Genomic DNA, 13083 nt, shown 5'->3' on the forward strand with positions numbered 1-13083 from the left:
AAAAAAAATGTACAAGAAAACCATATCATAGTTTCATTGGAGACAACTGATTTGAGGTTTTGATCCTGGAGTGTTCGGCTGGGCTCAGTTAATTGCTAAGCAACTTTTCCCTGAATATCCAACAAACTGCAATGCAATTCATATGCATTCATCAAAATTATAAATTACTTTGTGTCAATGAACTCAGAGAGCCTTGTAAATAATAAAAACTACAAACAAGAATGTTATGGAAATGCTCCACTTCATGCTTTTTAATGTGTAACACTGAAGTTTCTGGCTATTTATTTTGTAGTTCCTGGAATGCCTTTGACACCCTTATCTTGTATTAATTATTCATTATGATTAACTCATTAATTCTGCCTCTCTTTTTTTCTAATTCATCAGTGGGAAGAGATCAGTGGTGTTGATGAGCATTACACACCCATCAGGACTTACCAGGTGTGCAATGTCATGGATCATAGTCAAAATAATTGGCTGAGGACAAACTGGGTCCCCAGGAATTCAGCTCAGAAGATTTATGTGGAGCTCAAGTTCACTCTACGGGACTGCAATAGCATTCCATTGGTTTTGGGAACTTGCAAAGAGACATTCAACCTGTACTACATGGAGTCAGATGATGATCATGGGGTCAAATTCCGGGAGCATCAGTTTACAAAGATTGACACCATCGCAGCTGATGAAAGTTTCACTCAAATGGATCTTGGGGACCGTATTCTTAAACTCAACACTGAGATTAGAGAAGTAGGTCCTGTCAACAAAAAGGGATTCTATTTGGCTTTTCAAGATGTTGGTGCTTGTGTTGCCCTGGTGTCTGTGAGAGTGTACTTCAAAAAGTGCCCATTTACAGTGAAGAATCTGGCTATGTTTCCAGACACTGTACCTATGGACTCCCAGTCCCTGGTGGAGGTCAGAGGTTCTTGCGTCAACAATTCTAAGGAGGAGGATCCTCCCAGGATGTATTGCAGTACAGAAGGCGAATGGCTCGTACCCATTGGCAAGTGCTCCTGCAACGCTGGCTATGAAGAGAAAGGTTTCATGTGCCAAGGTAAGAGTCTTCCTTATTTTCCATAGAGTGGTATTTCTCACCTGTGTGTCTGTCATAGTGTAATTCAAAGAAATGAACTAGTCTGAATTCACTTAGCAGCAAAACATGACTCAAACTGACCAGAATCTCTTTCTGGACTAAATTTATCCCACTTGATGAGATAATTCATAGTTTGTTGCAGAAATATTAATGTATTTGATGATGCATTGTCGACCTACATCGGACCAGGGGTGTTATATGAGAGTACTTTAAAAAGTTCGTGGGAAAATTGAATTAAAATATAATATGAATTTCCCATGAACTGTTTGAAGACACCTCATATATACCATTCTTAACTTTTTCCTGCTATTTAATGACTATAGTAGTATAACTCTAGACTAACTGAAAGAAAAAAATCTTTTATAGAGAGGGTAGAAACTTAAGCACTCAGCTAATCTAATTCTAAAAGAATTAGATACTATGGTGACTATTTTTGCATGTGTTCATCTATCTCACAGAAATATTTACTTTATTGCTGTAAAATACGGTCTTTTCTTCACTGATATCTGGGTATCAAATAGGTGTTTACTTATGAAGGATTAGTGCTTTAAGGAAGATTCTTTTATTTAAAAACTCAGGGCTGATGCTTCAATGTTTGATGTATACAGGTGTATTTTTTTTTTTGTCTTTTTTTTTTTTCGTGTCCGGCAACGGGATCGCAACCCTCGGTGTTGCGCCCGCACCGCGCTCAGCCCGTGAGCGGGAACCGGTCTGTATGTGGGATCCGACCCCTCGGCGGGAGTGCCGCCACTCTCCCAAGTGGCGCACTGTAGCAGTGCGCCACCGGGCCAGCCCTACAGGTGTATTTTTTTTTTGTCTTTTTTTTTTTCGTGTCCGGCAACGGGATCGCAACCCTCGGTGTTGCGCCCGCACCGCGCTCAGCCCGTGAGCGGGAACCGGTCTGTATGTGGGATCCGACCCCTCGGCGGGAGTGCCGCCACTCTCCCAAGTGGCGCACTGTAGCAGTGCGCCACCGGGCCAGCCCTACAGGTGTATTTTTTTTTTGTCTTTTTTTTTTTCGTGTCCGGCAACGGGATCGCAACCCTCGGTGTTGCGCCCGCACCGCGCTCAGCCCGTGAGCGGGAACCGGTCTGTATGTGGGATCCGACCCCTCGGCGGGAGTGCCGCCACTCTCCCAAGTGGCGCACTGTAGCAGTGCGCCACCGGGCCAGCCCTACAGGTGTATTTTTTTAAGTTTATTTTGCTCTATGATTTGGCCTTTTTTACTGCTCAGGATATTATCTGTATCACCACTTAGGTTGAAATGCAAATTAGATACTTCATGCAGTAACAGAGAACCTGACCTCTGCCATCAAGCTGATTTTTATTAAAGATCTCTTTGCACTTGAAGTGAAATCGATTAAAAGATCATTTTTATATGAAATTATGTACATCACCTATAAAATATTGTATCATAATCCTACTTAATCCCAAAATTTGTTATTTAATGTTAGGTAAGGTTTTATGCCTAAGAGCATATGAAAATTATTATTTAAATGTTAAGTGTATAAGTACACAGGATAACTTATGTACATACTCATTGTCTGTAGAATCTTGACTATCTTAATATTTTTGTTTATCGTTAATACTCTGACGAAGAATTGAGTTTGGTATTCTACTCATGGCCATTTAGTAAGTCACTGTTCTCAAGTCCATGTGGAGTAAATAAATATACTTCCTATATAAAAAATTGTCTTTTTAAAAATCTAAACAGAACATGGCATTTTGCTTTGACTATAGACATGGTTTATAGAAAAAAATAAGTAAGCGAGAGCAAACGGTTCACTTTAGCCTCATACTTCTCCATGTTATTTAAATCCTTGGAAAGAACCATCTGTTACTAAAATGGTTTTGAAATTTCTAAAATTGAAACAACATACTACCTACCACTTGCTTATATACATGAGTGAAGAGAAATCTTAATAGCCTTTATGTTCCAATTTGAATTGTATTTTATCACTAGGGTATTTGCTGGTGTTGTATGGTATTCATGAAATTTATTTCAAATAAAATCATGAAAGATTAGCTTAGAAGTAATTAAAAAGTTTTTCCATTTAACAACTATTTAATAAGCACTTACTTCATTCTAAGCGCTGTAGTAAGAGTGCAAATAATTTTTTAATTTTAAACTTTTATTAACTAGCCACTTGCTAGATGCCAGACACTGTGCTGATTTGTTAAGTATTGTCCATGGGCTATTTCATTTATTCCTCAAAATTGCCTATCAGGTAGATACTATTACTATCTCCATTTAAAAAATGAGGTGAGCAAAGCTTTGATAAGTTGAATATCTTGCATTGGACCCCTCAGCAAGTTAGTGCTGGTCTTGAGATCTGAAACCAGGCACTGTGATTCCAAAGGCTGCAGTCTTAACCTCAACCCGCACTGCTTTCCTGTGATTCAGTCTAATGGTGACAAAGGCTAGGAAACTCCACAGGGATATAAATTTTCCTGGAGCTACAATATTGTATTTTGTAGAATGATCAGGGCCACAGAGAATTGGAACAAAGTAGCGAAGATTCTGTTATGATAAGTTATATCTGTATCAGTTTATTTCCCACGCCGTTCTGTTTCTAGATTTTTAAGGAAGGAGAATTACTACCCAAAAGGTCATATTTTGGGATGACTAAGCTTACTGGGTAGCATGTAATACAATTTTGATTTATGGATTGTCAAGAATCTTAGATATGCAAATTTAATCCAATAAGTGTTTCTGACCATCTATTATTACAAAGTAATAATGTGCCAGATACAGAAGAAATATGGATGAATAAGTCATCATATCTACCTTCTGGGAACTCACAATCTCATATGGAAGACAGATACATAAATGAATAATTTTAAGGTAAGACAGAGCAATAAATTTTCTGCCAGGTATACAATGTGCCTTATCAGTGTAGGGTAAGGAGAGATTAATTTTGAGTATTTCACAATTAATAATGTGAAATGTTAATTAATAATGGGAAGACTTTATGTTGAGAGTTTTGGACTCATCGCTATAGTATTTAGAAACATTTTGGATAAGCAGTGTAAGGGCTAACTACCTTACACTGCTGACACATTCTAGAAGGTGAGGTTTATCATCTGCTTATCAAATAATTATCTCAAAATCTCAGAATGTGTAGAAGACCTATTAGTGTGTTCTCTTCTGAGTTTGTGCCACAGTTACACCTTAAGGAGAATCTAAATTTCATTACTTGGTCATTTTCTGGCTTCAGTAACGAAATAATTAGAATTATCTATTTCACTCTAGATAGATAATTGAGACAGTTAAAGTTCAAGGAATCACATGATGAAAATGTGACAATCTCTGATAGGAAAAAATCATATTAATAAAAATATTTTGTATTCAAAAAAAATCCATCAATTTCAGAACTACAAATAAAACCAAAGTTATCTTTGTACAGCGCCCAAATTCTAAATGTTTACTTTCACAACAGTTCACTTTTTCTGATTTAGGAATAAGTATTGGGAAATATCCTTTCACCATTTATTTAAATATTTGACATTTATTAATCTCCTAATAGGTGCCAAATCCTGCTTTAAACATTAGAAGGAGAAGAGTGAACATTATCACTAATAAATTAGTTTGGTTCACAGTTCAAAAATGTGTGTGTAGGCGTTTTAAAATATTTTGGTTTCTGCCTCTGTAGGCACATAGATTTTTTAACTGATTTATTAAATAGAGCTAAGTTAATAATAGTTTAAACTGGAAAATAAGCTATTAATGTTGGTAAGGAAGGAGTTATTGGTATAGGAGGACAGGAGTGATAGACAATTAAAATTTTCTGCAATAAGATGCTTTATGTTGCTGGGTTTTTGTTTTTGTTTTCTTTTTTTCTTTTTCTTTTCTTTTTTTTTTTTTTCCTAGGGAAGATAGGACACAGGAAAACTAAGACCAGGAAATGGTGCACCTTTCTTTCTCAGTGACTGTTTAGAGGGAGAAAATAAGGGAGAATGGAAAGTAATATTGGCAGCTAAAGAATCATACAGGAATTGAATGCAAAGCAAACTGGAGACACAGGAAAAGTCACCTCCAGGAGAGTAAAGAGTGCTTTTTACAATAAATTTGGTAAGATAGAAATGTAAAGACTAATACGCAGGCTTACACTTATAAGTAGTTTTGTAAAGTAAGGAAGGTAAGAAATTATGCATCAGACTTTGTTTACTAAAAGTTTCTCTAATATATCATTTTATTATGTGACTTTGTTTAAATAAGTTATCTCTTGTATTTAATTGAAAAGGAGAAAAGTGTGGTAGGTCTTTCAACTTACCATGTAGGTAGCTTAAACCTTATTTGGGCTATGTTCCTGGGATCTGGGTGAACTTGATGGATGTGGACAGTGCGATCACATGACAGGTTGAGTTATTTTTACAGGAGGTCAATAAACCTCCTTTTTAAAAAGATAATATTAGAAAAATTAAAATTATAAAGTGACTTCTTGAACCCAGATCATGTGCCATTTGCTTTCAATCATTGACAAGGAAGATTTTGTTGGGTTTATTTCACTTGAGACATCCTTCATATTTCTTACATCCAGGCATAACTCTTTTCACTAGTTTTCCCTTTTAACATTGGAGGTATAAGGACATTTTGCATTAATACCAAGGGAATATCATGATTTTTTTTTCTTTTGTATCCTGACTAATGAATTATGTTATCTGCTTTGGTTTAGTTTGGAGAGAAGAAATGAGAATGCTAATGGATTTTTATATAGTCAATTAATTACATTTGAGGCAGATAGCAGGAGGTTACTATAAATACTTCTGCTCATACAAACTTTGTTTAGACTTACTGTACCGAATACCTTATTAATGTCACTGAAGAATCTGTTGCTCTGTGCTTTATCTCTGCACATGCATTGTGGAATGCTATCTTTATTCCTTGTTCTTTTACATTAAGCAGCTTAATAGAAAAGTGTTTGATATGATGTATGAAGACATTTAGACTCTTTGATGACTATTCAAAATTATGTTTGTTTTACTTATGACTTACAATACCAGCTCCTACTACACACTTATTTCTCTGTCAATGTAGAAACTCTTAAAGCAGCTGTCAAGGTTTCAATAACAGGGTAATTTAAAGATTCTGCTTGCTCTGATGGAGGAGCTAGAGAAAATTGAAAACCTCAGCAGAATGTTTTTAGCATCTGCAGAGTCTATATGCACAATCGCAAAACACCCTCTAGAACTGCAAGGTGTTCACATGTTTGAATGAATTCAGAAGCATTTCCTTCAAGTTATTTTCAAACTGGAAGTTCCTTGAGGAGAGAGACCACTAATGTCTTTTTTAGGAACATCGGGCCTAGAACCTAGCAGAGTCTAATTGAATTATATACTTACTAAATGATTAATTACTGGGAAATTTCTATGTCAGCTATGCATTCTTGGAATGTAAGTCCTGGAGAAAACACACTTCATATTATTTATCTTTTAATCCACTAGGCCTTTCAGAATGCCTTGCAAATAAAGATGTTAATATTAGTTAACTTGAAATGAACATATTTGACCCTTAGGTTTCATACAGTTGCAATCAGTTAATAGATTCATATAAACTCTCATTAGAGTAATGAGCAAGGAAGTAAACGAATAATGATACTTTAATAGTACCTAAGAGAATACTTTTTTTCTCTTTTATGAATTTGCGATGAATCTTTCTGCCTTATAAAGAAGTCAGTTGCTATCAGGGTCATACCTATAATAAAGCAATAATCAATTTTTTGGAGATGCCAAAATAAGTTTGATATTTTTGTTCCTTAAATGTACACACCTAGTGCTTAAAGCATTGATTCCTCCTTTAATGACAGCACTGAGATTATCAGGCTTCTTACCTCTTGTTATAAAAAAAATTGTTTTCCCTGAGTTTAAAATGACAGCTTTTCATTTCCACTTTGCCTTTAGCGGTTGCACGCCCATCGTTTTTTAAATCAAGTTTATTTTAATAAAAAATATGCTGCTAAGTAATAATGTAAATAACTTTACAGCACAAATTAAAGAAATGTGTTAAGACAGCTTTATAGTAGTTATAAAGCTTTTGATTTACACAAGATTCTATGTCTTCTCACCAGTTTATGTAAGTTATGGCAGTATTAACACGATGCTGAAAACTTTCCTGAGCTTTTCCTTAAATTTCAGTTTATATTTAATTGTTCTTTTTAGCAAAAGTATCTTGTCCCCTAGTGTTTGATGCCTGGTATGTAGAAGTCCCAGGAATACTCTGATTAATTTTATGGCTAAAGAGTTTAAGCCTCAGTTTCCTCATTTGCAGAATGGCCAACAGATGTATTAGTTAGCCCATTGTATGGTATCGAGCACCGGGTAAAAGTTATTTAAATGTCATCATTACTGTCAATCATCAGCATCATTGGAATGTGTTACCTTCCTAATCTTCTTGTTTTGATCTGTTTTTAAACATTTAGATATGACAAACTAACCTTTCAACAGTCTGTCTTACCTTAGACCTGAGAGATATCGTGAGGCAGAGATGATGTCTTTAATGAATTTATGTATTTATGTATTTATTATTTATTCATTTATTACACACCTTCTTCCAAAAAGAATTTTTCTTTTTTGAAAAGACTTAACTTTAAGTTCTGTTAAGCCTTTAGTCTATTCAATCAAGGGTGATAATTCCTCTCTTATTTTGTTGTTAGCTCTCCTTTTTCTTCTTCTAAACAGCAGTCACTCTTGATTTCTCCCACCTGGTATTTGACTAAGTCTTTTGTTCTTTATACCATGGGGTTTTTTCCACTGATTTTTTCAAAAGTCACCTGAAATTTATATATGTACATTTTTATATTGTATACCCAGAAACGCTTTTAGGTTTTAACTGATTTAAGAAAATGTGGTTTAGAAAACAAGAAAATAACTACAATAGCAAAATAAAATTTAAAATGTTACATTTCAAAAAACACTGTCTATGTTTTTCCCACTGTGTTTATACCCTAACATCCACTCTGTAAATGATTAGGTTAAATAGTTGGAAGGAAATAACAAAAACTAATGTCCTTGCCTTGAAGGAATCATGCAAATCAAAAATAAATAAGGAAGTAAATGAAAATATCTTGAATCATTTTACTGGATTCTAGGTAGAACTAACTTTATCTATTTACTTTATTTTAGGTGTTTAGTATATTATGTACACTTAAGAATCACCCAAATAGTATAAAGCCAATGGAGAAACAGTATAAGTTGTATGAAGTATATGCCAAATGTACTGCCATGAATTACTATGTGATATTACTGGAAATCCTCAATCCAGTTATGCCAATGCACTATCTAAACAGAAATTAAAGTAAAAACTCCTTTCAAGTATGAAAAGAGAGCCAAAGTAAGGGACTGTATTTGGTTTGTGACTTCTTTAAGTATTGTAGTTCATTTCTGAGTCTGTATAAAAACAAACAGTATAAATTTGAACCATGGATTTGCATGTTTAAGATACTAGAAAGAAATGTGAATTCTTTGTTCTGTATATACTACAAATCAGATTATTTTGAGCAGTCAGAGACATTTTAATTGCAAACATATTTAGGAGAGATATGACTGTAGTTAAATTTAGGGAGTAGAACAAATTCATATCTAACCATTTAAATGCCTCATAATGAATAAAAAACAAGTCAAATGATCAGCAATGAACCACTATAAAAGACCTTAAAAAGCAACAGCAGTTTTACAAACAGTAACTTTCTCACACAGAATTCCAATTAATGACATTCAGTGTTTTCATAAATATGGATTCTTTTACCTTATATGGGTTAACTATAGTTTTATAATTTCATCAATTCCATTGTTCAGAGAGAAAAATAGAAAAGCATTTCCTCCTTACATAGGTATTTTACTTCTCTTTAGCCCAACCTGGAAGATGATTTTACAGGTCTTTATTAAAGTATTTTCCTAAGGTTCTAACAGTTCACAGTCATCCTTTATCAAATGGCTGTAGGGTATCCACTTTTCAGGTATTAAGTTAATTTGTTATCACTATTATTACACACATTTCTTCGGGCTTTTAGATGCCTTCTCTGGTGCAGTGTTTCAAAGATGCAAATAGAAATTTAGGTAGCATTTATGTGCCAAATACAGAGTTTTGGGGGTAACACAAATAATTTGCCCACTCAGTAGTTTATATCTTTGAGAGACTATGTTGATATATGTATTAAGCTTCTCAAGACAATGTCCACTATGGGAATCTAAGAAATGGAAAAATAATTTTGATTGCAGAAAGGAAAGTAGCTCTGATTTTATTTGAAGGAAGTTGTTTTCATCATATCATTTTTTGTTTCATTTCCAAAGGAGCATTAGAACATTGCTTTGCAGACCACTCACTAAATATCTATTAAATGTAAACTCATCTTTAATATAATCAGAATTTTCCAAGAAAAAGACACATCTTAGCCCCTTTTCCTGTGAGAGGTGAAATATTGGTTACTTTGAATACATAAAATTTATAGTTATTTTAGCGTCTTAATATCTCCTTGTCAGTTAGCTGTGGAAATGCTATAATAACTTAATGTAAAGCCTGGTAGGACCCTGCAGAAAGTCTTGAAATTTCATTTCTATAAGTCAAACTACTTTATATAGACAGCCTTCCATGATTCTGGTTTGCTACACGTTATTTTGTTAAACAATTTTTGTTAAAGATGATATATTATATAATCTGGCTTTTGTAAAGAACATTCACCTTCAATTTTTCAAACTTCTGCCTTTTCCTTCTAACTATGCAGATATTATCAAAGCTTTTGCATTTTACAATTTGTAAAATGCAGTGTCAACTTTTTTTAAGAATTCACATAATGATTCTAAAGAGAGATTATTGACATTTCATTATTTTTTTTCAATTTGTCTCTCTTTTTAATTTTTTTAGTCAACCTCTCCCAGAGTAAAGGGAGTCAAGCCCTCTGCAAAATAAACTGAGACCTAGATCTTTTCCTCCCTCTCGAGGTACTTAGATTCCGTGAAATGCATTGGTAATAGTTTCACAAAGATTGCTTTGTCAGTACAGATTCATTGAAAACTTTCCACCTTTTTTCCTGTGATTTCGCCCCCCTCTTCTGTCTGTGTTTAGAATTTTGACAATCCCTTATTAGTTCCAGAGTAGAACATGTAAGAGGTAATGAGGGTTTACATTACAGCTCTGACAGCTGGCACTAAACTTTAATAGAGAGTGATTGTGGGGAGAAGTATAACTTTTGATAATATTTGATGAAAGTGCTCTTAAAGTAAGAGCCATTTGGAAAGAATCCTTTGACTACAAAGGCTGCATATATGTTATTCTCTTGTAGCTTCTCATCTTCCAGGATGTGGACAAAACGTCCTGCTGTCAGATAACTGTAGTCACTTATGGCTGCCTCTTTTAGGAACAGAATCCATGATTGTAAAACTATATATATAAATTTTGGTCATATTTCTACCATTATTCCCATAATTCTCTGCAATGTGTAGCTGTTGGTTGTCCTTAAGAAACACAATCACAATGTGGGCTTATCACAGAGTCATCCCGGGAGAGGAGATCCAGGGATCTCAAGGGCAAGTCATTGAAATCATGAAACCCATACCCCCCACATGATCAGCCACAGACTGATTTTAAAAATAAATAAATAGTATGGCTTCAAATATTGAAAGACCCTGAATGTAAAAAAATCGCTGAGTTCTATGTTCAGTGGTCAGTTGCAATGCCACCAAAGGTTAAAAGCAAATGCTGTAATTGAGAACAGCTGCAGCTTTTTGACATGACGACTCAATTTCAACAAAGAGAAAGCACATGCCCTGAGATGGGAGAATACCATTCTTAAATTAAAAGGTTAAAAGCAAATGCTGTAATTGAGAACAGCTGCAGCTTTTTGACATGAGGACTCAATTTCAACAAAGAGAAAGCACATGCCCTGAGATGGGAGAATACCATTCTTAAATTAACGCATGAGGAATATGTAAAGTTTTATAAAACTCAGAAGTGAATCCATGTATTTAAATGGTTGGAAAGAAATATTCTTACTTCTCTAGTAGTTATGAGAGAGGAAAATCTGTATTGTAGAGATTTGGATCTGTTCGCTGTCTATCTCATGCTGCTCTATTGCAGATGGAATATTTCAATCTATTGATCATCATCTGTAAATGTTTTTTGACATACAGAGTTGATTAATTTGTTCAATTGGGGGGAAGGAGAATATGTGGTAAGCATGAAAGATGAATGTTGTTTAGAGATTCATCAAAATGTGCTACAAAAATATCATAAAGTATAGGTTGCAATTTCTACAGAGTTAAATATCCCATCATTTGCTCATTTCTTTAAATGACAATTTATGAGTGCCTGCTATATCAAGTATCCACTAGACATGTCACACTGAACAAAACAGAAAAATGTCCCTGCCCTCAAGGAGCTTAGATTTTAGAGGAAATATCATGAAACCAGATGCTAAAACAGATTCTTCCAGTGTATCACCTATAGCATTTTGAAGTCTACACAGTGTTCTCAACTCAGGTGATTTTACCCCCAAAAGACATTTGGCAATGTCTGAAGACATTTTTTGTTCTCTCAGCTGGAGGAGGAGATTGCTTACTGGCATCTCCTGTTTGGAGGCCAGATATGTTGTTAAATATCCTAAAATACACAGGGAAGCTTGCAGGACAAAAATTATACAGGCCAACATATAAATAGTATCAAGATTGAGAAACTCTAATCTAGTCTAATCCCTTCCTTTTACTGAGATATAAATTAAGGCTAAAATGTCAAATTACACATTATCACAGCCTAAACTGAAACTCAAGTTTAAGCATCTTGCAATTATATTTCAGGACTCATATTTTTTTTCAGAAATTTACTTAGAAATTAATATGACTTTGAAGGCATATAAAATCTTATTAACTACTTAGACAATTAGCAAGTGACACCTATGCAAAGAAAAACAAAACTAAGATTCTTTACCTGGGAGAAAGAAGAAAGATTTCAGGCATATTCACATGAAGGTGAAAACAGAAAAAAATGTTACTTGTGAGAGCTGGACAAAATGACTGACATTCAGTGGGTGGAGTTTGGTAGTGCAAGAACTGAGAATGTGAACAGAGTAATAAAAGAGATATCAAAGAGAAAGCACTTGGAGGTTGAGGGTGTTTCCATATGCAAACGGTTCAGACAGCTGTTACAGTAAGCTCGCTTTTAGGGTGCGTTAACGTGCTGACATGAAATCACATCTGACATTTGACTCCCTTTTTTCTGCAATGTAATACTAATACAAAAATGACAGGTAGGTGTGGTTATATTACAGGACATATTGTATTAATAGTCTCTGTATAAAAAGTTCCTATGTTCTAGTTCTAGGACTGGTCCTTCTTTGAAAATTAGAGCAGCACCTCAATATCAACTGTTTCTTTCAAAAACTGCCTTTTCTTTCCTATGGCACGTAACTGAGCTTGGCATGTCATTTAATCCTCCCAACCCCCTGTGAGATAGGTGGTATCATGTCCCCATTTCACATGAGAGGAAACGGGAGGCTTGGAGAAATTGGGAAATTGTCCAAAGTCACAGTAAGTGGTGAAACAGGAATTTGAACTAGACAGAGCTCTTATGTGTGACCACTGTTCCCTACACCTCCCTGGTGTAGAGGGCCAGGCAAAGTAAAGGACCTAAGGCCTCCAGCCTGCATTATCAGAAATAGCCCATGAAGCTCAGAGGATGCTTTCAAGGGACTCATTCAGTTCTTTTCACCATATCTTCTCTCTGAGACCCATTACAGATATTTACTTCTGTCTCCAATGCCAGGAGTGATTGTGTTCCTTGGGCTACTAATTTGTTTTGATTTTTTTGGAAATTGATTCATGTAATGGTTATGGTATCTCGTTTGTATTCCCTGTAAAAGAACACAGAATTATATGTCTTCTTACATGCAACAAACAAATATGTAGATTTGCTTTCTTTGCATGGCTTTTTAATTCTAAACTCATAATTTTTTTTTCCTTTATGTACCCTTCATGCTCTACTCTTAACCTTTTAAAATGTATTTTATAAT

General features: G+C 34.8%; 1 protein-coding gene across 1 annotated transcript in view; it reads left to right on the forward strand.

Annotated features, from left to right (window-relative positions):
• Positions 1-377: 377 nt before the first annotated feature.
• LOC103598484 (ephrin type-A receptor 3) overlaps positions 378-13083 on the forward strand; it is a gene marked incomplete at its 3' end in the record, with an annotated part of 205993 nt that continues 193287 nt past the window's right edge. The window contains exon 1 of the mRNA XM_008582486.1: positions 378-1045. Coding sequence (XP_008580708.1) covers positions 451-1045 — 595 coding nt within the window. The remainder of the gene's footprint in view (positions 1046-13083) is intronic.

Source organism: Galeopterus variegatus, unplaced genomic scaffold (genome assembly GCF_000696425.1).
Source record: "Galeopterus variegatus unplaced genomic scaffold, G_variegatus-3.0.2 Scaffold2628, whole genome shotgun sequence".
Lineage (NCBI taxonomy): Eukaryota > Metazoa > Chordata > Mammalia > Dermoptera > Cynocephalidae > Galeopterus > Galeopterus variegatus.